Source organism: Pelodiscus sinensis, chromosome 27 (genome assembly GCF_052426305.1).
Source record: "Pelodiscus sinensis isolate ZL-2025 chromosome 27, ASM5242630v1, whole genome shotgun sequence".
Lineage (NCBI taxonomy): Eukaryota > Metazoa > Chordata > Testudines > Trionychidae > Pelodiscus > Pelodiscus sinensis.
In genome coordinates, this window is record NC_143078.1 from 17,821,841 (window position 1) to 17,848,882 (window position 27,042).

The window sequence follows — 27,042 nt, forward strand, 5'->3', positions numbered from 1 at the left end:
CCTCCCCCCCGGGGCGGCAAGCAGGAATTTACGCATGCGCCCTTCCTGTCCCGGGGAAACGGGGGTGAGGGAGCGGTGCGGAGACGCATGCGCAGCAGCGAGGAGTCAGCAGAGTGCTGGTTTGTCCCGTGCGAGTCGCCGTCCGTTCCGTGAGCGGCGGTGCGAGGAGCGCTGGGGGGGCCGCGATAGCGACGCACCCGACCCCCCCGCAGCGAGGAGCCCTGAGGAGGGGCTGGGACCCCGCCGCCCCCTCCCTCGCGCCCCGTAAGTGCCTCCCCCTCCCCTCAGGCAGCTGCGCCCCCGGCCCAGGGCACGTGCGCTGCGGGGCCCGGCCCGGCCCGTGGGGACAGCGGGGCCGCGCGCCCGCATCGCCCCCTGCCCCGCATCGCCCCGCCCCCCTTCCCGCCCGCATCGCCCCCTGCCCCGCATCGCCCCGCCCCCCTTCCCGCCCGCATCGCCCCGCCCCCTGCCCCGCCCCCTGCCCGGTGTGTCGGGGGCGAGCGCAGCTGGGGAGCGGGCCGGATCCGAGGGCTGAAGAGGCGCGAGGCCCCTTCCCGACTCCCGGCCGGTGAGTTCCGGGGGCTGCTTCGTGTTTAAAAACAAACTCCCGGGGCCGTCGCTGCCAACTGGCAGTGAAGGGTCCGCAGCTGCTGTGCGCCCGGGGAGACCCACCAAACACTCGGCCTGGCAGGGTCCGCTGGATCATCCCTGGCAGGTGTGTGTCCAGCCAGCCTCCCTAGGCAAAAACAAAACACAGGACTGTGTAGCAGTTGAAAGACTAACCAGCCTTTTACCATCCTGACACTTAGGGAGTTTTTCCTAATGTCCAACCTAAACCTCTTTCACTGCAATTTAAACCCGTTGCTTCTTGTCCTGGTAGGGGGCTGGGAAGAAAGCTTAGCCTGCATTCACCAGGGATAGGCATCAGTGCCTCCTGTGTGCTGTGGAGCTGAGCCAGGCTCCTTGCTGCAGATATTGTGACTTGGTAAATGGACTTATGCTACCACTTGCTCTGGTGTGGCCCTGCCTCCTTTCATTGTAGTTGCGGGAGAGGCAGCAGGGCATGTTTGAGTTGTGCTGCTACCCTCAGTGCTAGATTTTAAGTCCCAGAATGGGAAGCTGGACTCGGCCTCACAGGAGATGCTGCTGTGGGTGAATACGAGGTGAGCTCCTTTGCCAGCTCCTTCTCCTAGGCTTTTCTTCTGCCCCAGCTCTGTAACCCATCTCAAGCCTCATGGACAAACAGAGAAGTCACAGTATGCACGACTCTTTTTCTGCACTGTAACAAACCTACATCTCTATGAATGAGAAAAATGTTTGTCTTAAAACCTCAATGAGAAAACAGTCTTAAATTGGTCAAAGAGCTTGTGATTTTAAATACATTGCATTTTACTTATTTTTTTCTTGCAATAAATAAGCAAGGGTACCCAAGTTTTGCCCTGAATTTGAGACCTAAGAGAAAATTGACTTGGTGTTATGTCTTTAAACTTTATTTTTAGAAACTAATTTAAGATGTAGATGTTGTAAACTGAAAAAAGCCTATTTTTTAAGTTCATATTTGTTTAGAGGTAGTTTTCTATCTGGATTTTGGCAGTTTGTTTTGTGGAAACTTCTTGTCGAGTAGGAAAGCCTAATTGTAAAAACAGCGAAAACAGCAAATTTTTGTCTGTCTTCAATGGCTCCATACATCCATTTGTTAATATTTTGATTTCTGGTAAGTTTCGTCTGCATGTTACTGACTTAGAGATGCTCTATTTCTCCAAGTGTAAAAGAAGAGGAACCTCTGATTGGGTGTCTTAAGGGTGGGCGTTTTCATCTCTAACATTTTTAGGAGATGAAGAGAATGGATTGGGAGAAGTATAAAACATTTTCAATGCTGCCTAAACTGTGGTTTTTTTTGAGGCATCGTATTTGTCAAGTTTCCTTCCCTCTTCCTGAGTGGTGTTCAAGTCAGGCTTCCTGTTTTTGTACCTTTTATTTTGTAACCCTCTTCCCTACACTCATTCTAATTCACCGATGGCGCACAGTTTAGACAACTCATCTATTATAATTGTTCTCTTTATTAGAACTTGGATATTAAAACTAATGTAAAGATTAACTTCACTCTGGATTCTTAATTCCAATGTCTAATGTAGCTGAGTGTCACTTATTTGGTGAATTCTTGCTTCCATGTTGTGTTGTCATTAGTAGTATTCCCCCCCCTTTTTCTCCCTTGTTTTCCAGGAGCCATGGCAATGACGGGTCCAACACCCTGTTCATCAATGAGTAACCACACCAAAGAGCGAGTTACAATGACAAAAGTGACATTAGAAAACTTCTATAGCAATCTGATAGCACAACATGAAGAACGGGAAATGAGGTAATAATCCCAGTTGAGAGGAGAATTGTTACCATAGGCCTTGCTGGTAACCAGCTCGCTCATCTAAGCTTGTCAGATATGATGCTTACATATGATGCTTTATGAATACAAATGTTATGCTTGACACAGAGGATGTTATTGTCAATTAAAAGAAAATACTGTTCTGATTGTGTGTTCCTAAGTCCATTATTCCATTGCTGAGCAATTAAAAACATCTGTTTTGTTGAGCCTGCTTTGATGAAATCAGTGAAACATTTTCAAGCTTAAATATAGAGTCAAATAGACACATTGAGATTTTAATATAGCCGAGGGGAAACCAATTTTATAGTTACCTTAGATTCATGTAAGCAGTAAAGTAGGAGGCCTGTCTGTACAAATATTTACTCTTCCTACTATTGCTCCTTGGTATTTTTATTCCTTTCTGACATCTCTTGTAGTTTTATGAACTCATGTGGATTCAGCTTAATTTTGTATATCAGTTTGATACAGCCATCTAATAAGGGGAAATTCACCTCTTCAAAGACACCAAGCAACTGCTGTTTAAACAGTCATTTAACTAACTAATTGGCTTTGAAAACAACAAGTAATCTTGTGGCACCATACAGACTAACAAAAATATATCGGTTCATGAGCGTTCATACTATTGATGTGAAAATGAATGTTAAAGGCAGGAGAAATTGGCTTTGTAATGCATTAACCATAGCTTCATTAACACGGGTCCTACAAATGACAAGTACTTCTTGTGCTGCTTTAATATATCTTCAGTTGTGCTATTTGCACTTCAACTCATCTGATGATAAGTTTCCGAGGGATAGCCATGTTAGTCTGTAACGTTAAAAACGAGTCATCCTGTAGCACCTTGGAAGCTAACAAAATATATAAAAAATATATAGGTATGTTGAGTATGAACTTTCGTGAGCAAAACCCTCTTGCTCAGATGAGCATCTTTATCATCCTCTGAAGTGGGTCTCATCCCCAGAAACTCATATATTTGTATTAGTCTCTGAGGTGCAACAGGACTAACAGGCTTTGCTACTGGGTGTAATGAATTCCTTAAGTATCCTTGGAAACCTTTCTTTTCTCTCTGTGGGTCGGCTTCTCTGAGGTGCTGAGCATCCTAAACGCCCATGGAATTCAGTTACGTTTCAGTGTGGTGAGCACCGCCCAAGAATAGGCCCTTTAGCCAGAATTTTCAGAAAGCCTTTCTTCTCTTATCTGTAAATGCTCAACACTGGAAAAAGCTTCAGCATTGCTTGGTCCTGCCAAGTAACTCACATTTGGTATTTGAGTGAGGGGTGTGTGTACGTAAGAGATGGTGAGCAAATTGTACTTCCTGGGGGCCTAAATAAGGGGAGGGCAGTTTCAGTATGCCACGTTATAGAGATGCTGGGCTAAAATGTTATCAGACCCCCCACATTTGCTTAGTGGCGACTCGAGGCTGGAAAAGGATCTTGCACAGAATGACTTGCATATTGAACAGGAACTCTTTGGTGCATTAGTACAATACAATGTTGCAAAGGCCATCGGGAATCCTAGAACTGGAAGGAACTTCAAGAGGTTATCAAGTCCAGGACCATGAGGGAAGCTGAGAACATGATTAACGTAGGAATTTTTCATGGCACTGGCCAGTGCTAAATGTTAACAAAAATAGATTATATTCCTAAAGGAAGAACAGAGTGGAATTAAGGGTTTAAATGTATATCAATATTTTGAAGGAGAAATCCATTAGTATCGGTTTAGGTACAAATATGGCTCCCGTCTCCATGATAGCTGAATGTCTCTCAGCCATTAATGAGTTTATCCTTTCAACACCTCTGGGGAGGCAGAGAATTATTTTACTTGTTTTACGAAAGGGAACTGAGGTTCAGGGAAACTAAGTGATTTGTTAGTGTCACACTGGGCACTAGTGGCAGAGACAGGAACCAAACTCAGATTTCCCGAGCCCCGTCGGCATGTGTAGTCACCAGATCCTTTTTGTGGCAAATAAAGCATGTGAGATTTCAGGCACACTGGTTTAGATGAGCAGAGTTGTAGAGGGCAGGTGGTGAAGTTAGACTTCTATTGGAAAGTTAGGCTTGAGTATAAATCTGGAGAGACTAGCATCTTTATATACTCTGAATCTTCAGGCTTCCACATTGGCTTTTCGCCAAGCATTTGAAAGTATTTGAATAAACATTGATGCCCATATGATGTAAGCAAGTATCATATCCTTTGACCAGACGAATAAATCAAGGCAGAGAGGTTAGACTTTCATGCTGACTGGTGCAACTCTGGGTAAGGCAGGAACATCCAGATTCCTAGTTTTCTGGCTCTTAGTTCTAGACCACACTCTCTTTTGGTGTTAAAAGTAGGTTTGCTTTTTGTTGGGTTTTCTGAAGAATTAAATATGATTTTTTTCCCCTCTCTCCCCCTCCCCAGACAGAAGAAGCTAGAAAAAGTGATGGAAGAGGAAGGTTTAAAAGATGAAGAGGTATGAACACCGAACAAGGCTTTTGGGTAGATAATATAACTAACCTATAGTCGTGCTGTTGGTGACCTTTCTAATTGGTTCATTATGATCCAGATGGGACCTTTACTATGGATTCTCATAAACTGTCTGTTTTCTTTTTAAAACAAACACTAGAAGAGAATCAGGAGGTCAGCACATGCCCGAAAGGAAACAGAGTTTCTTCGCTTAAAGAGAACAAGACTTGGTTTGGAAGATTTTGAGTCCTTAAAAGTAATAGGCAGGGGGGCATTTGGAGAGGTAAGAACAACTGATTGCTCGATAAAACCGTAATAGTATTATAGAGACTGGAATGCTTTGAAAAGATTGTTTAAAAGGTCACAACAGTACAGTTTGAAGCCAAATGACATAATCATCACTGCACAGTACTTGTTTAAAGTTTAACATTCAGTTACACCTGTCTTTGTGTTGTCATGGCTAATTTGTATGAAAAAGCATAAATCCACATATGTAAAGGACCAAAGTGCTGGTGAAAGGGGGTTGGTTGGCAGTCTTGGTGTTCAGGCCCCTCTAGCTGTAGAACTGATGTAACAAGCAGCAGTACAGGTGCCGTGCCAGTCTGCCTCCATGCTGATCTTGGGATACTGGTTTTTGAGGCTGTGGTGATAACTGAAACTGCACACCAGAGGGCATTTTTTACAAGGTTTTTCATGACCTAGAACTTGGTCACTAAACTGAATTTGGACCATGAAGTTCAAGTCATCGTTTGTATAATGATCCGGGATCTTAGGGCTTACCATTCCTTAAGCCACTGGATGCTGCTTATCTTTACGGTCTGATTCTGCTTTGCAGACTAGAAGTGACATGTTTGCTTTTGGGGTATAATATTCAGAGTACAGTAAAAGAAATCTGGAAAAGTTGGGGTGATAAGGATGTATTTCTGACTCCATATTTTTGCAAAACTTGCAGGTGCGGCTTGTCCAGAAGAAGGACACAGGGCACGTATATGCGATGAAAATACTACGCAAAGCTGACATGCTTGAAAAAGAGCAGGTGATTACTATTAATTTCAAATAGCAATTCTGGTAGCTCTGCCTCTTTCTTTTAAAAATCTGTTTTTCTGCTTCATTACAAACTCAGGATAAAAGTGGGTTAAAAACTTTGAGGTGTATGTATTTCTCTCCCCCGACTATCCAACCTGCTTTGGATTTGAAAATTTCAAGCTTGTTATTCTTTCTGAAGACTGAAAAACCATATAACTTTTGTAGTCACTACAGAAAGGATGTGGATGCATTGGAGAGGGGCCAGCGGAGGGCAACCAAAATGCTGAGGGGGCTGGAGCACATGACCTAGGAGGAGAGGCTGAGAGATTTGGGTTTGTTTAGTCTGCAGAAGAGAAGAGTGAAGGGGGATTTGAGAGCAGCCTTCCAACTTCCTGAAGGGAGGTCCCAAAGAGGCTGGAGAGAGGCTGTTCTCAGTGGTGGTGGATGGCAGAACAAGGAGCAATGGTCTGAAGTTACAGTGGGGAAGGTCTAGGTTGGATATTGGAAAAAACTTTTCCTAGGAGGGGGGAAAGCCCTGGGATGGGTTACCTAAAAGGTAGTGGAATCTCCACCCCTAAAGGTTTTTAAGTCCCAGCTTGACACAGCCCTGGCTGGGTTGATGGAGTTGGGATTGGTCCTGCTTTGGTCAGGGGGCTGGACTTGATGACTCCTGAGGTCTCTTCCAGCCCTGGGATTCTATGAGGAAAAATATAGTTTTCACTTAAAAACAGATAAACACAGTATCGGTAACTAATTGTAAATATGTAGTAATATGTATTCATGTGTTTAAACCAGCATTAAAAAAAGATATATATCTACAACCTCTGTCAATCTTTTGATGAAAGTTGCAGTTTGTACTGGCAAGAAGCATTCTGGTCTGATACCAAGCAGGACTGAAAATTTTGTTTTCATTTGAATACTTGGAGAAGCAAGGTGTCTTCAGAACAGCATTAGAGGGTAGCTGTGTTAGTCTGTAAGGGTACGTCTACACAGCAACAGTCTTTGAAAATAATTAGCATTATTTCAAAAGAACTGCCTGCTGTGTAGACACGGACTATTTTGAAATAATGTTGAAATACTGTCAAGCTGGAGGACTTCTTACTTCAACTCCTGTAACCTTCATTGTACGAGGAGTAAGGGCAGTTGGAGGAAGAGGGCTCTATTTTGAAATAAGTGCTGTGTAGATGCTCCCAGTTTCAAAATAAGCTATGCAATTGACGTAGCTCAATTTGCATAGCTTATTTTGAGTTAAGCTCTGCTGTTAGAACACACCCTAACTGGAAAAATTATTTTTTTTTCCAAACAGCAGTTTTCCTCCTTTTAAACAGAGTAGAGGAACACTTTTGTACTTGATGTGATACTGTTATCACTTGACATCAGTTGTACGTGAACTCTCAGTACAATCTTCAGAGTGCCCGCTGACTGCAAGTCTGATTTCCTCCTGATTTACCTGGTCTAATGGATTTAATTGTAAATCTCAGTTGCTGGAACAGCACGAATCCTTCAGACCCACTCTCAGGACTCCCAAAAAGGTGGCACTTTCCATATGAATGCCAATCTCTGAACATCGTGTAACATGTTTGATAGCACTTCTGGGAATATTACTGTCTGAACTAACCAATACTTGTTTGTCACTGGAGTCCATAGGAAGTAATGATTTGTAGGCATCACTTCCTGAATTCACTCTTGTCTTTTAAAGGTATTAATTAAAAATAGGATATTACTCTTGACTTCTTTGTCTTTACATAGCAACTTTGAAAGTCAGTGCTGGGTGTGCGGGCATGCATTGATGCGTTTTGAGACTTGGGTTTGACTCCCAGTCTCTCTTGTGGAACTAGTAGATCTGGTCGTGAAATATCCATGTCTCATCTATTAGATGTTAACTGTTAGTGCTCTTAATATAGCAGATATTTTAGCCCAAACAGTAAGTAGTTTGTCTTGTATAATAAGTACCTCAACATCAAATGTATATGTTCATCATATCTATAATTCAGTCAAGGTTCTCTCTTCCTTGTGAAGGTTGAGGAAGTAACAATAGTAGACTTTGAAGTGCTCTGTTTGTCTGCAGTCCAGGTATAAAGCAGGTAGCTTGGGGGAAGAAAAAAAAAGCTTCTCCATACTACCTTAGCCACAGCTGGGCTCGCAGGGGATCCGTTTTTTATAGGCACAGTAGGTGTATATGTAAATGGAAATCTAGGGTAAAATGAGATGAGTTTTCTCCATGAAAACTTAGTGAATAATTGTGTGCTGTGGGTTGAGTCGCACCCTGCGGTGTTAGTGATCCATTGCTCAAATGGATGAGGAAAAAGACAACTTTTGGACCTGACCTTGCCGACGTGGTGCTCGCTATTGTAAAGAGTCCTGCTGAGTGCAGTTAATTGGACTAAATATTATAGCAAACACTACTTGTGGTGGTGTTTCTAGGATCAAGCCTCCTTCACTTGCTGTTAAAACTAGGGTCATATTATGAACCCTTTGCTTGCATTGGTGAACAGTTACACAGTCAGTTCCTAGGTCTACCGAACACGTCTCAAAACAAAATCCTGCCATAAGCTTTACAGCTGGAATCTTTGAACATGGCAACTCTTCACTCTATGCCCTGAGGGGCCAGAGGGAGTCAAAATCCCAAGGAATTTGTTCAGTAGGTATATTCCAAACAAGCATGTGGCAGTGAGCTTTAGTATGGTTTCTGCCTAGTCATTCTCCTAAGCATATTTTATAAACCTATTGCAGTATTCCAAAGGTATAATTGTCTAAACCTGTCACACTCTTTTAATGCATGAAAATAACCAGTGATGAAGGTACTGATCCATGATATTTCCGGTCTTAATGTAGAGACCTGACAGTTGCATAGTCAGCCTTTGAATCCCCCTGAAAACAGAGTTTGAATTGTGTGTGTGAGATAAATGCAACTAACAACAAGTAATAAACATAATCATTAACCATCTGCATCCATATACCCTAGGTTGGCCATATTCGTGCAGAGCGGGACATTCTAGTGGAGGCGGACAGCTTGTGGGTTGTGAAAATGTTCTATAGTTTTCAAGATAAGTTAAACCTCTACCTTATTATGGAGTTCCTGCCTGGAGGTAATTTCCTTTTGTTCTGTGGCTGTCCTCTCGCTTTATAACAAACCCTGCATATATTTGTACATGTGGAATTGCCACCCAGTGTTGTGTTGGGGCTGACGCTGCAGGGAGCCGTGCCATTCTTAATGCCAGGTGACGTCATTGGGGAGTGAGAGTGATTGGCACCTTGCAAGATCAGGCCTGTACTGAACTGTCGGTGCCTTGGGCTTGGGTACGGCTGTTTAAAAACTTGACCTAGATGTTTTGCCCAGCCTTACTTCAGTCTGACACCTGCCCTCTTAAAATCATAGCAAGCTTTCAGTTTTCTAGCTCTTTTCTTGTCATTGGCTGGCATCACAAATAACCTGGAAAGCTTTATTTTGTGGAAAATAAAGAGGGTAAGTCTAGAGTGCTGACGTTACTACAGTTTACTAACAACTGAAAACTTACCATGCAATAATTGAAAGCAAAAGAATGACTTCAGACCTGCTGTTGTGTAATAATGCAGCCTGTTCTTGCTAAATGTGCTTTGGGCTGTAGCTTTGTTACTTGAGGTCCAGATCTGGTGTGGGTGTCCATAACTAACTTTGCTTGGAGGGACATTTCTATGTGGATAATTCAGCTTTTCGCCAATTGGATGTTTTATATAACTCAGACAGAAACTCTCAAATAGACTCTAATGCATTTGATTTTGTACCAGGCTTGCTAAATAGCACACAACAGATTACACTCTCGCAACTGTCCCTCTTCACTTCTCTGTGATGGCTTAATTGACTGGCTGTTAAGTGATTCGTCCTCTGTCCATTACTCTGATTATGTACCAAATAATGTTATGACCATTAATGAAAACTAGACTCAAATGATCAGAATAAGCAAAGGACATTTGGCAAATCCTTTGAAATTGTATCTACTTGTGCACACAGAATTTCAGCGGGTCTCTTGGTGATTAGTACAAACTAGTTGGGTCTACTGCATTTCTTCAGAAATGGTTGTCTCCATACCTGCCGCCAATAGATCCCTATCTAAGAACATAAGAACAGCCACACTGGGCCAAACCAGCGTCCTCTTTTCCGACAGTGGCCAATGCCAGGTGCTCCAGAGGGAGTGAACAGAACAGGGAATCATCCAGTGATCCTTCTCCTGTCATCCATTCCCAGCCCCTGACAAACAGAGGCCAGGGACACCATCCTTGCCCATCCTGGCTAATAGGTCCATCAATGGCTGTCTTCCATGAATGTATCTAGTTTTTTTGAACCCTGTTAAAGTCCTGGTCTTCACCACATCCTCTGGCGAGGAGTTCCACAGGTTGACTGTGTGCTGCGTGAAGAAAAACTTCCTTGTGTTTGTTTTAAACCTGCTACCTATTAATTTCATTTGGTGAGCCCTAGTTCTTATGTTTTGGGAACAAGGAAATAACTTTTTCATATTCAGTTTTCCACACCACTCATGGTTTTATAGACCTCTATCATATCTCCCCTTCGTCATCTCTTTTTTAAGCTGAAAAGACCCCGTCTTTTTGATGTCTCTTCATATGGGACTTGACATCACAGAACACTTCAAGCTATTGTTCTGTGTTAGCTCCAGTTCTTGGCCTGCGATCGCGCTGTTTGTAAGACCACCGAGAGAAGATGCTGCCTGGAATCTAGGCTACATTGGGAGACGTGCTACCTTGGGCTGGTAACCTGAGTTCTCAGGCATAGCACTAGCCCCAGAGAGCTTGCATTTTATGGAAGCTTTATTTTCATTGGCTCATTGCTATCACCTGACAAACTACTGAGCACCACTAGGCTTGACTGTAGCAGAATGAAGAACTATGTGCATGTCTGGATGCATTCCTTGGGTGTTTGTGATCCACAGTGTAGAAATGAGAATTGCTTCATAAGAGCTGTCTAAATTCACCGAGAGGTAAAATGTCTTGTGTCAGTGTTGATGTGTGTTACTAAGAGGCTAGAGTGTAATTGTCATTGGTATTGACTTCTGCTGTTTGTGCGGCTGACTCTGTCTAGGCGATATGATGACCCTGCTGATGAAAAAAGACACGCTAACAGAAGAAGAGACCCAGTTTTATATAGCGGAGACTGTGCTAGCCATTGATTCCATTCACCAGCTGGGGTTTATCCACCGGGATATCAAGCCAGATAACCTTCTCTTGGACAGTAAGGTACAAGTGTGTTAACCGCTGTCTGCAGTGTTGCTGTAGCCATGTTGGTCCTGGGATTTGAGGGAGACGTGGTGGGGGAGGTAAAATCTTGTATTGGGCTGGTTTCTGTTGATGAGATGGGTCCAATAAAAGTGATTCCCTTCATGCAGGGGCGGGCAGGAGGCGGCTCGCCAAGCCTTTCAATCCAGCCTGCACCCCTCCCCATCAGGATCCTCAGGCACGGAGCCACCACCGCCGCTCAAGCTGGCTGGCTGCTCCATGCACCCGGGTGGCAGGGGAGAGGCTTCACAGGCTGCCCTCCCCGCAGCCAGTAGGAGCTGAGAGATAGTGCTGGGGAGGGGGCAGCACGTAAAGCCCCACCACACGTGGCACAGAGAGCCACGTGGAGCAGCCAGCCCTTTGAGCCTGTGGCTGAGGTAGGCAGAGAGCCCGCCTAAGGGTCCCGCTGGGCTACTGACCGGGAGCTGCCTAGGTAAATGCCTCCCAACCAGAGCCTGAACCTGGCACCCCCTGTGCACTCCCCCCTTCACTAGGTCACAGCTCCCTCCCAGAGCCTGCATTCCTCCCACAGGCCGGAGTCCTCTCCTCATGCAGGGGAGGGTGTAGGGTCTGAGAGGGAGTTTGGGTGAAGGAGGGGGTTGGGGTGCAGATCACAACCTCCTTCACCCAAACTCCCTCTCGGACCCCATCTCCTCTCCTGCATCCCAGTCCCCTCCCCTGAGCTTCCTTCTGTACCCAGACTCTGCACCCCCTCCCCAGAAAAGTGCAGCCTTTGCCCCCTTACCAAATCTTGGAGTGGCCCTGTGTCAAATTATTTCCCACCCGCCTTAATCGCTGGGTGACACGTGGGTATCAGAAAATCTCCAGCCTTCCGAGGCCAGAACCTTAGTCTTGGAGTGCTCTCTTGTTCCGAGCTGTTTTCAAACCATCCTTTTGGTTTCATTTCTGCCTCCTTAGTCTGAGATTTCCTTTGGGTCTGACATCCGCTTTGCATGTGCTCACCAAATGTCGAGCAGTGTGTTTACACTAGGGATGTCTACGTGCAGTCGACTACACGATAACCGATAAGCCTGTGAGGAGCTGGCTTTAAGCAGGCTCCCATGAGCACCAGATCTGCCTCGTCCCCATCCTGCTGCCTCTGATAGAGGGGTGAGAGGGGGACAGGCAGGAGCTGGTGCTGAGGAAGCCGCCTTAAAAGCTAGTTCCCCCAGCACCAGCTCTGTGGTGCTGCCTGCCTTCCCATCGCCCCCGCTGCCTCTGTAGGAGGGTCTACGGAGCCAGCACGCATGGGGAGCCTGCTTGAAATCCAGCTCCCTGTGTGTATCCGCTCCAACCTGCCCCGTCACAGGCAGCAGAATGGGGTAGTGGGGCAGGGGAGGCTGGTCTGCAGCAGCAGCCCCTGGACTTGAGGGGTCCAAGGCAGTAGTATATCAGAGGCAGCAGTGCAAGGTGACAGGCAGCTGGTCCATGAGGGGAGCTGGTTTTTAAACTGGCTCCCCGGTGAACTGGCTCGCTGCTGCCTGTGATACAGAAGCAGCAGCATAGGGTGGCAGGGGCCTCCCCAGGAATGGGGCTGGGAGCACACTGGCTGCCGGCCCCACCCCTGGGGGCTATCCAAGAGTCGTGTCACCACTAACATTTCATGCGGTTACATGCCTGTTCAGTTGCATGCTTACCCCGAGTGTGGGGGTGTAGCTGGTCCATTGGGCTTCTGGTCTCATTAGCTCTTCTCGAAATCTCTCTCGGAACTGGTCAGGATACCAGTTCACTTATGAGTTTGTAGTCGCTCGGTCCCAGTAAGCTGGAGTATTTCCATTCCTTTCTAGTGCTCAATACAATGTTGTTTGTCTGCTTATCTCATCCGTGAGAAATCTGCTGGCAAGAAGCATTTGAAATCTGGTTAATTCCAAAACTAGTGAAATGCTCTGATTGGAGCAGATCACAAGTGTCATGTGCCTTTAGGATTTAATATGGTATTTTTAGGCTTGAAAAGAACTTCGCGTTGTAAGTCATTGCTGCCTTGCACTGGGGATAAGACCAGTTCAACAACTGCCCAAAGTAATTGTGTGTGGTGGGGGAGGGGGCGAGGGGCTGTTCTTACCTGGGGTGTTCATTATTGAATGGCATGAAGCCAATGGACAATGGGGCTGATCCTGCAAAGTGCTAAAGGCCTTCAGTTCCCATTGAAGTAAATGGTTGTTGGGAACATTACTGGCTTGTTCAAGACCTCGTTTCGGGCAGGCAGTAGATCTGCTCAGTGTTTTGTCAGAGGACGTAAGAGGGTAAATGACGCTTTTCTTGGGTGTGGGCCTTACGTTGTGTTTTGGGTCTGTGCATCTCTAGGGCCACGTGAAACTGTCCGACTTTGGTCTCTGCACTGGGCTAAAGAAGGCTCACCGAACGGAGTTCTACAGAAACTTGAACCACAGTCTTCCTAGCGACTTCAGTAAGTTCTGTCCCATAGGAATTCCTTCCGGTCTCCTGAGCCCACCCTTGCTCTGCTACCCGGCAGGCTCGCTGCATGCATGTCAGCAAGGACTGCTGGCAGATAGCATAGGAGCTGCGCTCCAGACTAGGTGGCGCACCGTGGAGACAGTAACTCCTGGGAGTGCACATCCCACGAGCTCCATCTTGCCCATTGGTTTGCATCCCAAGGCGTGATGAGGCACCTTGATTCAAATGATGGACACCACTGTGGGTGGGACCCAGTCCGGGTCCTGGTGCCCAGGAGCACTTGCTGACCCTGTGGTAGCAGGCAGAGTTTGGCGTGTCTGAGCTGGAGACTGCACACCCCTCCACCCTTTACAGAGGGTCCCCTCAAACTATGGCTGAGGCAGGATAGGAGAGCAGTGTTGGGAAGCTTCAGGGCTCTGTCTGAGAACTTCTCTGCTGAGCTAACTGCACAGAGAAGAGATGGGTGCCAGGAAAATGGCGGCCTGTTTTCCCTCCTGTTCTGGTGTTGCCCTGCAGCCGGAGAGCTTGCGCTGTGAATACCAGACGTCTGACCAGAGCTGACATGGCTGCCAGCAGACACAAGGTTTTACAAAGCAGTCGGCCTAGGGACCCAGTCTAGCCTTTTCAGGTAGCTGTGCCTGACTAGACGGCCCTCAAATGCTGAAATAGTTATTTTACCTTCCAGAAGCAAAAGCGTTTCCCATGTGTGACTGGGTTTGTTTGGAATGTCACAGAAGCGAGAGAGGAGGCTGGAATGTTGTCTCTTCTACATGGTTTTAATGCTGAGCTGACTCTGTTGGCGTCATGGGATTTATTCCAGATGTCCAGAGATGCAGCTGAGATCAGAGCCTGGTCCTTTGAGTGATGTGATCGTGAAGCAATCTTTTTGTTCGGGGAGTTAGGACCTTTTAAAACATGGCTGTGTAATGGAAGTGCTCCCAGAGTTCTGACTAGGGATGATAAATGTAGTTTAATCGACTAGTCAATGGAATTTCCATCGACTGGTCGATAAGCAGGGGAGCCGCAGTGGGGCTATCTCCCGGCCCTGGGAGCTAACCCTGCCGTGGCTCTGCCTTTTAAATGTGTTAAAAGCCAGTAGGCTCTTAACGCATTTAAAAGGCAGAGGTGCAGCATCTGAGACTGGGCACAAGCTGGGAATCAGCTCATGCCCTGCCCCCTGTGAAGATGGTTTTGGAGGGAACTGGCTTTTAAGCTAGCCCCTGCTCTCCCCCCCATCCCCAGCGCTGCCTCTAATAGAGGCAGCAGGGTTGGGGGGAGAAGCGACTAGTCGAGGAGCTAATTGCTTACATCCCTAGTTCTAACTGCACTGCTCAGAATGCAGCCTAGACTGCCAAGTGGCAGGCTCTGGTAGCTGCTGGTGAGCTAGGAGGCCCTCTGTCCCTCTTGGCACAACTCCAAGCAAGGCTCGTTATCTTGTGTCGCAAGTGGAAGAGAAAAGAGAAGTGAACAGCACTGATGCCTGTGTGCTCTGGTCCTCTCTAGCTTTCCAGAACATGAATTCCAAAAGGAAAGCAGAAACGTGGAAGAGAAACAGACGTCAGTTGGTAAGTGCAAACCTGCCTACAGATCACTTGCATCTCAGGGCTCAGCTGTGAGAACAAATGACCAGCATTTATAGCGGGGGCAGGCGAAAGCGGGTCTGCTGCCACCATCCCGCATCCCACAGGCTTGCAGTGCACAGAGCACGTGGCCCCCACAGCCAGCCACTTTGAGCAGTGTGCGGGGACACAGAAGGCAGAGAGCCTGCTTGAGGGTCCCCCTGGGTAAGCACCTCTTGGCCAGAGCCTGCACCTGGCACCCCAGTCCCTCCTCTTAACTTTCTGCCCCCCCTTGCACCCCTGCTCTAGGTCACAACCCAAAACCCCTGCACCCCAATCCCCTAGCCCAGGTCACAATTCTCTCCCAGACCCCACACCTCCTTCTGCACTCAACCTCCAGGCCAGACCCCGCACCTTCTCCTCTGATATCATGGAAGAGTGCAGCTCCTGACCACTTACCAAATTAATGGAGTGCCCCCCATCAGAAGTTAGTGCCCACCCCAGATTTACACGATGGCTCTTTTCAAAGCTCTCAGAAAACTCCTCTGAAATACCCTGACAGATCTACATAAGAACAGCCTTACTGGGTTAGACCAAAGGTACATCTGGTCCAGTGTGCTGTCTTCAGGCAGTGACCAATTTCAGGTGCCCCACAGGGAATGCAGAATAGATAATTATCAAATGATCCCTCTCTTGTCACTCCATTTCTACCTTCTGACAAACAGAGGTTAGGATACCATTCTTACCCATCCTGGCTAATATCCATTGCTGGACCTATCCTCCATGAATTTATCTAGTTTTTTGTTTTTTTAACCCCTGATCTTCATACCATCCTTTGGCAAGGAGTTCCACAGGTTGATTTTCTTGTGTTTGTTTTAAATCTGCTACCTATTAATGTCATTTGGTGACCCTTAGTTCTTATGTTACAGGAGCTTTTACTTATTTACTTTCTCCACGCTGATCATGATTTTATAGACCTCAATCATATCCCCTCTTAGTCTCCTCTTTTCTAAGATGAAAAGTCCCAATTGTCTTAATCTCTTTTCGTTTGGCAGCTGTTCCAAACCCCTCATCATTTTTGTTGCTGTTGTTTGAACTTTTTCCAATGTCAAGATACTGTTTTTGAGATGAGACAAGCACATCTTCAGGCAGTATTCAAGATGTGGGCGTATTGTGGATTCATATAAAGACAATAAGATATTCTCTATCCTTTTTTACATTATTCCTACCGTTCTGTTCGCTTTTTTGACTGCTGCCGCACACTGAGTGGATGTTTTCAAAGAACTGTTAACCATGACTCCAAGATCTCTTCCTTGAGTGGTAATGGCTCATTTATTCCCCATCATTTTATGCATACCGTTGGGATTGTGTTTTCCAATGTGCGTTACTTTGCATTTATCAACATTAAAATTCATCTGCCATCTTGTTGCCCAGTCACCTAGTTTGGGGAGATCCTTTTGAAGCTCATCACAGTCTGCTTTGGTCTTAACCGTCTTGAGCAGTTTGGTATCATCTGCAAATTTTGCCACCTGTTTATCCCTTTCTCCAGATCATTTATGAATAAGTTGAATAGGTTTGGTCCCAGGACAGACCCTGGTGGGACCTCACTAGTTACCTCTTTCCATTCGGAGAACCAACCATTTGTTCCTAAACAACCTTTTGGGATAACTTTTAACCAGTTATCAATCCATGAGAGGACTTTCCCTCTTATTCCATGACAACTTACTTTGCTTAAGAGTCTTTGGTGAGGGACCTTGTCAAAGGCTTTCTGGAAATCTAAGTGCATTATATCTGGATTCCTCTTGTCCACATGCTTGTTGACCCCTCTCAAAGAATTCTAGTAGATCGGTGAGGCATGGTTTCCCTTTACTGAAACCATATTGACTTTTCCCTGATAAATTGTGTTCATCTATGTGTCTGACAATTGTTTTCTTTACTATAGTTTCAACCAGTTTTCCTGGTACTGACATTAGACTTACCAGTCTGTAATTGCCAGGATCACCTCTTGAGCCCTTTTTGGAAATTGGTGTCACATTAGCTATCTTCCAGCCAATTGGTACAGAAGCTGTTTTAAAGGATAGGTTACAAATCACAGTTAGTAGTTCTGAAATTTCACATTTGAGTGAATGCTGTCTGGTCCTGGTGACTGTTAATTTGTCAATTTGTTCCAAAACCACCTCTAATGATGTGTTAATCTGGGACAGTTCCTCATATGTGTCACCTAATAATAATGGCTCAGGTTTGGGCATCTCCCTAACATCCTCAGCTGTGCAAAGAATTCATTTAGTTTCTCCACAATGACCTTATCGTCTTTGAGTGCTCCTTTTGTATCTCGATCATCCAAGGGCTCCTCTGGTTGTTAAGTTGGCTTCCTGCTTCTGATGTACTTTAAAAAAAATTGCTATTACCTTTTGGTTTTTTGGCTAGCTGCTCTTCAGACTCCTTTTTGACCTTCCTAATTTATATTTTTACACTTCATTTGATAGTTTCTATTTTCCTCACTAGAATGTAGCTTCCGCTTTTTAAATGATTTCTTTATCTCTCTCATGGCTTCTTGTGTTGTTAAGCCACGGTGGCACTTGTTTCATTCTCTTAGTGTTTTTAAAATTTGGGGTATACCTTTAAGATGAGCCTCTATGGTGTCTTTGAAAAGCGTGCATGCAGCTTGCAAAGATTTTACTTTTGTCACTGTACCTTTTAATTTCTGTTTAACTACCCTTCTCAGTTTTGTGTAGTTCCCCTTTCTGAAATTAAATGCCACAGTGCTGGGCTGCTGAGGTGTTTTCCCCACCACAGGAATGTTAAATGTTATTACATTATTGTCACTGTTTCCAAGCGGTTCTCATGGACCATATCCTGTGGTTCTCATGGACCATTAAGCACTTTAAAAACTTGTTACTGTTTACTGGCCTGCCATTTCTTGATGTGATTGAATGGGACTCTTCTTCATTTGACTATTTATTTGTCATGGGATCTTACCCATTTCTTATCTTCCATCCTCTCCTATTTACTAGGACATAAAGAATATTAATAGATCCTCCCGTAAGGATTGTCTGTCTGTCCCACGTGCTCCTTTGCACCTGTCGGCTTTCCTTCAGCTCTTAGTTTTTAAACTAATGTAACGTTAAGTGCCAACAATCTGGTGCCATTGTGATTTAGGGGAAGCCCAACCTCCCTGGACTGGCTCCTCCTTTCCCCAAAGTTTCCCCACTTCCTACTCAATCTAACCCCTCTTCCCTTCCCCAGCGGCTGCCCCACACATGGAGACCCTGCAGTTCTGCCTGCCCCGGGGCCCTGCGTGTGGAACTGGAAGCAGTGCAGAGAACGCTCCCATAGGGGCCCTGCATTTCAGTCTGTTTCCTAGCAGACTAAGTGTGGCCTCCAGGGTCTCTCTCCCATCCTTCCCTCTGTCATTGGTTGCTATGTGTACCACGACCGCAGGCTCCTCCCCCCTCCCCCCCACTACCCATCAGGCTCGGTAGGTGTCTTCCCCTCCCCCCCACTACCCATCAGGCTCGGTAGGTGTCTCGAGAGACCCGCAGCCTTCGCACCAGGCAAGTCACCACACGGTTCTTCCGCTCCCCGCAAACACAGCTTTCTATGTATCTAATAATTGACTCCCCCATCCGGTACAATAAACTGGAGAGCCCCTACCCTGCTGCTGGGCTCTGCCTGTGTTCTCCTTTGACTCCGAGAGCTAATTATTGTGGTTGCTTGGTTGGTTTGTTTGAAATCTGTACAGCTGGGCTTCAAACGGGAGAATTCATTCTAGCTTGTTGATCTGTAGTATGCTGCTGACTTTTCCAATTAAGCTAGAGAGCTATCAAGGCTCAATGCTTTTTCTGGTGCCATTATGGCTAAACTAGCCAAGTTCTTTGCCACTTCCAAGGTAACATTACTCCTGGGCAGACTGTTAGCCCGTAGCCAGACTGTGAGGCCTTAAGAGAAATGGAAAAAGCAGGTTGAGGCATATAGCTGTGACTTTCACTGAAGATTTCACAAACAATAACATAGAATCATAGAAGACTAGGACTGGAAGGGACCTCAAGAGGTCATCGAGTCCAGACCCCTGCCCTCATGGCAGGACCCAGCACTATCTAGACCATCCCTGGTAGACATTTATCTAACCTACTCTTAAATATCTCCAGAGATGGGGATTCCACAACCTCCCTGGGCAATTTATTCCAGTGTTTCACCACCCTGACAGTTGGACACTAGGAAAAAGTTCCTAACTTAAACCTCCCTTGCTGCAGTTTAAGCCCATTGCTTCTTGTTCTATCCTCAGAGGCCAAGATGAACAAGTTTTCTCCCTCCTCCTTATGACACCCTTTTAGATACCTGAAAACTGCTCTCATGTCCCCCCTCAATCTTCTCTTTTCTAAACTAAACAAACCCAATTCCTTCAGCCTTCCCTCATAGGTCATGTTCTCTAGACCTTTCATCATTCTCGTTGCTCTTCTCTGGACCCTCTCCAATTTCTCCACATCTTTCTTGATGTGCCCAAGCCTAACTAGATCTGGCAGAGAATCTTCAGGATTAGATTTGCATTCATCACATGCTAGTTTGCAGCATTAATGCTAGAGGAACAAGCCAAAGTCTCCAGTGTGAACTAGGACTATCCTGCAATATGCATTGCAGTTATTGGTCACTGTTAGGGATGCAAAATTGCGTATAATCAGTAACTGGTGAAATGTTAACTGATTAAATGGGGGCAGGCCGGACCCGTCAGCCCCCGGGCAGGGGGCTGCTCTTGGGTAACTGTTAACTGTTCCCCAGTGATGCTTGCCAGGTAAGTTACCCGTTCTCATCCTTGTCACTATCTGGCTTTGTTGCATCCAAAGGGAAGGGAGAAAAGAGCTTTCCCTACGAAGACTTTTAAACAGTGTGCTGTGTCTATCTTAATCTCAATGAAAAGGTTTCTAAAGGTAAATCTTCTCTAAAAACAGAGCCGCAGCATTTTTTAGGTTTTGCGCTCTTCCCCTGCGGTAGTGTGTTACTGCTGGCACTGGACTGGTACCCTGGTAGCAGGAGAGATCTTGCCTACAGATCAGGAGTCCTCTTTTGGCTTGAATAAGTCTTGTGTGCGTATTCTCTTCAAGACCTCTGGTCGGGTGAAGATTCCAGTCCTTCAGGAAAAAGAGGGATGTCCAAGACTGCTAACGAGGAAGGACTAGCACATTGATTCTGTCATTCCCATCTTGAAGGAAGGGCACAACTTTGCTTTGCAAGTTCCCTTATGTCCTAGCATCGACCACAAAGTATTCCGCTAGTGCAAACCCTCATTTCCACAGGCGGGAGCTCTCAAAACGTGTAACTGCAGCTGTTCCGTTTCAGGCCTTTTCCACTGTGGGAACTCCAGACTACATCGCGCCTGAAGTCTTCATGCAGACGGGTTACAACAAGCTCTGTGACTGGTGGTCGCTTGGGGTCATCATGTACGAGATGCTGATCGGTGAGCACAAGCAACGCACAAACCTAGGGGTGGTGTGAAATTCCCCCCGCGCAGTAGCAGTGTCAGTGCTCGCTTTTTCATGGCTTGGTTTATCTGTGTTGACGCACCAGAATGTTTGTGTCCTTTTTCCCTTTGTCTAATCGTCTTCAGTTTGCTGTTCACCTGCATTTTTTAAAACTTCTGTCTTGTAATCCAAATGCAGTTCTCCCCGGTTGCTTTCCTTGGTAGCTCTAAGTGCCATTGAAGCGTCGTAGTCACATTACCCTGAAATGCCTTTTCTCTTTCAGGTTATCCCCCTTTCTGTTCTGAGACCCCTCAAGAAACGTATAAGAAAGTGATGAACTGGAAAGAGACTCTGACCTTCCCCCCCGAAGTCCCAGTCTCTGAGAAAGCAAAGGATCTTATTCTAAGGTACCAGTAAGTCAGTGGCTGCAGCTGCCCAAGTGCTGAGCGTGGGGTCTGATGTCACGAAGTTTCTTATGGTCCGCGCTGCATGAAAGCTCCCTCGTACACCGTGTCCGGCAAGAGCACTGGTGCTTTGTAGTGTGAGGTGAGACAGTTGTCCCCGATCCACTGACTGGGAAGATGGCTAACGGAATGTCTTCTCAGATTCAGGCTGCTTCATTGTCATTTAAATTGGAGCCCTTAAACAGCTACAGCAGCGGAGGCTTTTGTAGAAAGTTTGTTTGGGAGCACATCATCTCCTAGCTCTCTTGCCTCCCCTGTGCCCTGGCCCCTTATTTCCTGTGCCTCTGACTGCTGCAGAAACCGAATCTCCACTTGAAGGAAGCACAGACTGAGCATGTTGAGTTGTTCTTCGGCTGTAGGCACCTTTTCTGGGCAGGCCGGCAGAGGAAGTCTTTGCCAGAGGCTCACGCCGCTTAGGGCAGCGGGTCAGAATTGCTGCTTTTCCGTGCTGTGCAGTTGAGACGCTTCTCATGAGTGATCTAAGTTCCCTTGGGAATTGAACAGTCTTTCCAGACAAACTCCTGTCACGCTTCCTGTCAGCCTTTGTGCTTTCACGAGATGCTGTCACCACCCAGACTCTGCTCCAGGAATACATTCCCTCCCACCCTCCTCAAACTTTGTCCTTGGCCCAACATCGTCAACAATGGGCAGGGGCGTCTGAAAACACTGGCGTTCAGAGTTTGGTTTATAAACTTAGCTGGGCTTTTCAAAGAGAACGTGCAGTTGTTTTGCTCTTTAGTCTTACCTGTGTACCTAATGTTTCTCCAGAGCTTTTAATCTGGTCCCAATCCAAAAGTGAAACGGACATGCTTTGTGTGTACTGTTGTCCTCTGCTGGTCTTGGGCAAAAGGGCAAGCCTGGGATAAAATATAGGAATTTACATTTAACATTCCTTAACACAGAGCCTGCACTGCTCTTGAAATAAGAGCTCTCATCCGTATCATTGTGGTACAGTTTCTGAAACGTAAATTCTAACTTGTGTTCAAAATGACTCCGTTTCTAAATAGAACATGTTGCTATTGTCATACATCCTTTCACAGATTTTGCTGTGAATGGGAGCACAGAATCGGTGCACCTGGTGTTGAAGAAATCAAGGGTAACCCTTTCTTTGAAGAGGTCGACTGGGAGCACATCAGGTAAGACGTTGCCAGACACTTCAGCCTCCTCCGGGAAGCTAGGTGTCATTCAGTTTTCCAGCCCAGTGGTCTAATTACATTGGACTGTGAAGTTTGTCAGAAGTGCTGCTACAGGCTGTGGCAGTAGAATGAGCAGCTCTGACTTGAGCATGCAGGGAACCAGGCGTGCCTGGCAGTAATGAAGTTCAGAGCCTGCCCCGAACTTCCCTGAGGTTCAGGCATACCCAGATGTTCCCAGTCCCTGTAGAAATGGAACAGATTCCTTGCCTGCCTTAAGCTAATGTTGAGATTGTTGCTCTTGGCAGAGAGAGACCTGCTGCAATATCAATAGAAATTAAAAGCATTGATGACACCTCCAACTTTGACGAATTCCCCGAATCGGATATCCTGAAACCAACAGGTAAATAGCTCCCCTTCATCTCGTCACTCTTTCAGATAACTAGGCTTCCTGTTCTGATAGCAGCTTGGTGAGGAGCCCTCAGTCCCCTTGGGGGAATGGTGAATGGGAACTTTGACAAAGTGTGAGCCCAGTCCTGCAGGTCCTTCACACACCGAACTTGCATTGGCTTTGCCGGGAGGTGAGGGCTTGTGGGAGCAGCCTCTGTGTTTGGTGCAATAGCTAGAGGTAGGATAATTTGCGGGAAGTTCAGCTCTAAACCCACAAGCCCTCCTGGAAGTGCCATTGAGAGCTGTACCCATGTGTTTTGTATAAAGGGTTAAAAAGCCCTCCTCGTCTGCCCCAGTAAGACCCGTGGCACTGCCCTGGCAAAGCATAGCTGGGGTGTGGCAGTGCTTCTCGGGGCACATTGTTCAATCCGTTCCACCAGGCGTTGCGTCGTTGGAGCAAGACTTGGGCCTTTGTGAACATGGGAGGTTTTAATACACTGGAGACCAAGGGTGGGCAAGTGACAGCCCAGGGCTGGATCCAGTCTGCAGGGTTGGTCTCTGGTGGGCCCCCTGTATGGTTACCTGCGCCGCTGCAGGAATGGGGTGAGCGTGGCTTCTGTTGGCTGCGGATTGTTTGGACCGTGGGAGTGGCGGGAAGCGGCGTCTCGGTCTGCGCCACTCTCCACTGCTCCCATTGGCAGCAGATGGGACGCAAAGGCAAATTCAGCGGCAGCAGCCCACAGCTTAGTCTGTGTTGCCCCTTCTGGAGCGGACTGCACCAGTTCCCTTTTGTCCAGAACTGAAAACCAGGAAACAGGATTTTCCCACCAGCAGTTTTGTCTGGGGCCCGTATACTGAGTCTGTACGATGAACTTCTCCAGTGCGGAACCCCTGGGGCCAGGCCAGTGCCAAACAAGAGTTTGCCAAAGCACTGTTGCCTAGCAACATCACCAGCATTGCTGCTGCTGGTGGGCTCTGAGACGGCGTGTGGGGTCAATTAGAGCTAAAGAACAGTGCGCGACAAAGGGCCAGGGCTGGGGGCTGTAACTGCGGGAAACTTGGCCGCACCCATGAACGGACATCCGGTTAACTAATATCATGCCGGAACATGGATGTTGCCAGATTTGAGCGGTTCTACCTACAGAAGCTAATCCTTGTATCGCTTTGTCTTCCAGTGGCCACAAGTAACCATCCAGAGAGTGACTACAAGAACAAAGACTGGGTCTTTATCAATTATACCTACAAACGATTCGAGGGGCTGACGGCCCGAGGGGCGATACCATCGTACATGAAAGCAGGGAAGTAGAGCCCTGGAACTCTTTCTGAGCCTTGGAGCATGCTTCTCTGTACTGGGATTATGCCCTTTCCTGAGGGCTATGAACTCTGAAGAGTTCTCCAGGACCCCGTATATTACACACCATTGTTATTTACTTGGATTTGTTTCTTCTGCTCCACTGAAAACATCCACGAACTCTCCTGTCACCTCTGATGCAGGCGGATATTTTTTCCTGCTTCGGGAGCAAGTCCGTCTCTTTCACATTCAGTTCCTTGCCGGATGGTCCAGTCCATTAGAGCAGGAGGCGAGAGAGAAGAAAGCCTTTACTTTCTAACATCCCAAAGCACCTGGTATTTACAGACTAGTTCACCAGTCCAGGGTTGAGCGATCTACTCAATCTGCCAGGGCTGCCAGCACTGTTTTCCTAATGCTAAGAACTATAGCACAGGAAATAAAGCAATAATTAAAGCTTGAGAGGCACAAAACTGTCCAGTAACTTATCTAGTAGAAAAACAAAACGTGTATTGCCTTAAGTGTAGGTTTGTAGTGCTATTTTTTACAATGCTACTCAAAAACCTTGTGAAGAGCATTTTTCAGCTCAATCGGTAGCCTCCAGCTGTCGTGCACTTTACTTTTGGTACTAAGATGATGACCCTCAAGCCATTAAATATTTTTCTACATTAAAAAAAAAGTGGTGTAGCACTTTGTGCTTTTCCTGAGAAGTGACAAGAGAAACAGGCCACTCCTGGTGGAACTTGCTCCATGGACGTGAACAACATTCAACTGTTGTGGCGAAGAACCTCCGCGCAGACCAGTGGCTGTTGTCGAGGAGTAGAAACCTAGCCGATAACAGGAGCCAGCCTGGAAAAGGAGGGGGGTGGCGGTGGTCTTGGAGGAGTTGGGGGAGGGAAATCCATTTGCTCTGGGGATGAGCATCCTGATTATAACGGGGCAGGACATGGGGTTTTCTGTACTTGCTGCTGTCATCTCATGGTCACTTCTAACAGCTACGGGCTTCGATCAGCTTCAGAGACGCTGCTGGCTGACTTGCTGATGGTGTGCAGTAGCGTCAAGCAGCAAGTTATGGCAATGGTGTCAAATTCTGTCTAGGGCTCCTCTGCTGATCCTGACAGTGGCCTAAGTAGTTCCAAGTCCCTCTCCACGGCATGGCTAAGACACGGCGTGCACTCAGCGTCTGGGACGTAGGTCCTGCCATGTCTCTCTCTGACTGTTGCCTGATGTAGTTAATGAAAGCATGTTCCCATGTAATTAGGATGCACGAGAGCCCCAAAGTGCCTTCCCTTGTCCAAATGTCTCTGAGCTATTGAACTGGGTCAGACTAATTTGGAGGATTCTTTTTCATTTAGTTAGCTAAAAAAGAGGTGCAATCAATGTGTTCCTAGCAGCACGCGAAAGGAACAGCCCCAGCCCCACCTGGTGCCAGTCTTCAGTGTTTTTGTAACCAGCGCATATCAGTCTGACCAGTGTAAGGGCCTGCTACTCGACACTGATGTTGCTGAACATGGAAAACAACTGTTTGGAAAAGTGAGATCAGTGTCTCCAGGTGACCTGGGAGTGTCATGGAATCGCATGTTGAATGGCTGCACTAGGGAATGATCCACTGATTGTCTTAGACGAAGGGGTCACAGAGTAAAGATCGAATGAAAGTTTGATGCGAGCACATGTATTATACCTAACTGGTTAAGTAAGCTTGTTAGTGACAACTTGGTAACACATTGTCTCTCAGTAAGTGCTGGAGCTATTAATGACTGTCCAGAAACCACAGTCTGTGCTGTTGTATTTCTGCGTGGTAGGAACTGGTTCAGTGCATTGCTGTAAGCAATGTGTAAATACTAAATTCTGCCACTCAGTCCTTCATTTGAGAGTAGATTTTTACTCTGACAACAATGATCTTTGGACATGGGGGATTATTCATAGGACGACTTATGCAAAGTAAAATAATAGATATCTATCAGTTAGGGTCTTTATTTGCCAGCCAGCAAAGCATCCTTTAATACTGCTTATAAAATGTTTTGATGTGGTAGGATAGCTCTGTCCCTCCCCCATTTGAAAATGTTGCCTTATAAACTGTTCTTGGGAAGTTAGGAGCTCTTGGCACTTTTAACTATTGAAAAGTGTTTTGCAATTCCTGACTGACAACCAGCTCATTTGCTTCCTTAAATCGTGATGATAGACGAGAACCCCTCAAACTCTCGGTGTTGGAACAAGGATTTTTGAGATGGCTAGCTGGCAGCTGCCTGATGCGCCGGTTGTAGGCGGAAGGGATGGTGTTTGTACAAATACCGAGGAGGGAGCTGCATGGGTGCAGCAGGGCGCTCGGACAGCGTATCTACAAGACTGGAACACTGGTGCACGTTTGATTTCTGAAGTGACCCTCGCTTGGGCGCTGCCCAGCGTAGTCCTTGAGTGGAAGGGCGGAGATCTTCCAAGGCACAAGTGCCTTAGGCCACCTCTACATGGCCACTTCCCACCCAGGGGATGTGAACCCTTCCCCTCCCCCAACTGCAGCAAGTTCCCGCGCTGACATGCCTGTGGAAACGGGCTCCCCGGGCTGGAGGCGGCTCACACAGTGCTGGAATGGACTGACTGAGCCGTAGGCGCCTAGCTTCTGTCAATGGTCAGCGACTTTGAAATCTCCCCCAAGTGTCAAATGTGGCAATTTTCCCTTTACAACAATGGCATCACAGCCGTGCCCTTTGTGCCGGGCGTTGTTAGCAGCAGTAGGAAAAGAGCAGCCTCTGCTAGCGGAGTCAGAGCCTTGTCCTTGTGCGGCTAGAGAAAACGTGTCTGGCGTTAGCAAGTGAGCAGCCTGGGCGAGCTGAGAAATGGCGGCAGGCGGTGGCGATGCCCTGGGCCTTTGTGTAAAGCTGTGAGCACATGAGGGTTGCCAAGGAGCAGGCCTGGTACTTTCCCAGCTAGACCTGCAGGAGAAGGACTTGCACTGTAAAATGGCCTATTGCGTGTGACTGTTCTGTGATGCTGCTGGCGCCTCTCTCCCAGTGTCACTTATCACTGTGTCCCAACTCTGCCTTAAAGTCCCTGTGGAAAAGCTGCTGTGAAGGTGCACGGCCGTGCACCGCATTGTAGCGGGTGGCAGGCGTGCGCTGCCCAGGGCTGGGGTCTCAGCAGGGGGAAACGCAACGTCCGTGTTTCTGTGGGATGATGTTGACGTTCTGCTGAGCTGTGTAAATAAATCCTCTTCAGGCAATGCA

At 46.8% G+C, this 27,042-nt stretch overlaps 1 protein-coding gene across 4 annotated transcripts; it reads left to right on the plus strand.

Annotated features, from left to right (window-relative positions):
- STK38 (serine/threonine kinase 38) lies at positions 1-27,042 on the plus strand. Of its 4 annotated transcripts, none has more exons than XM_075910576.2 (14): positions 1-264; positions 2,224-2,359; positions 4,778-4,829; positions 4,983-5,105; positions 5,775-5,858; positions 8,814-8,937; positions 10,923-11,077; positions 13,421-13,523; positions 15,035-15,096; positions 20,425-20,542; positions 20,830-20,953; positions 22,051-22,146; positions 22,452-22,546; positions 23,709-27,042. In XM_075910576.2, the coding sequence occupies exons 2-14, from the start codon at positions 2,229-2,231 to the stop codon at positions 23,837-23,839; spliced, it is 1,398 nt and encodes a 465-aa protein (XP_075766691.1). In that variant the 5' UTR covers positions 1-264; positions 2,224-2,228; the 3' UTR covers positions 23,840-27,042. The 4 variants fall into 4 exon arrangements, with proteins under 4 accessions (XP_075766691.1, XP_075766692.1, XP_075766694.1 ...); XM_075910577.2 differs by lacking the exon at positions 1-264 and adding an exon at positions 422-568; XM_075910579.2 differs by lacking the exon at positions 1-264 and adding an exon at positions 585-715.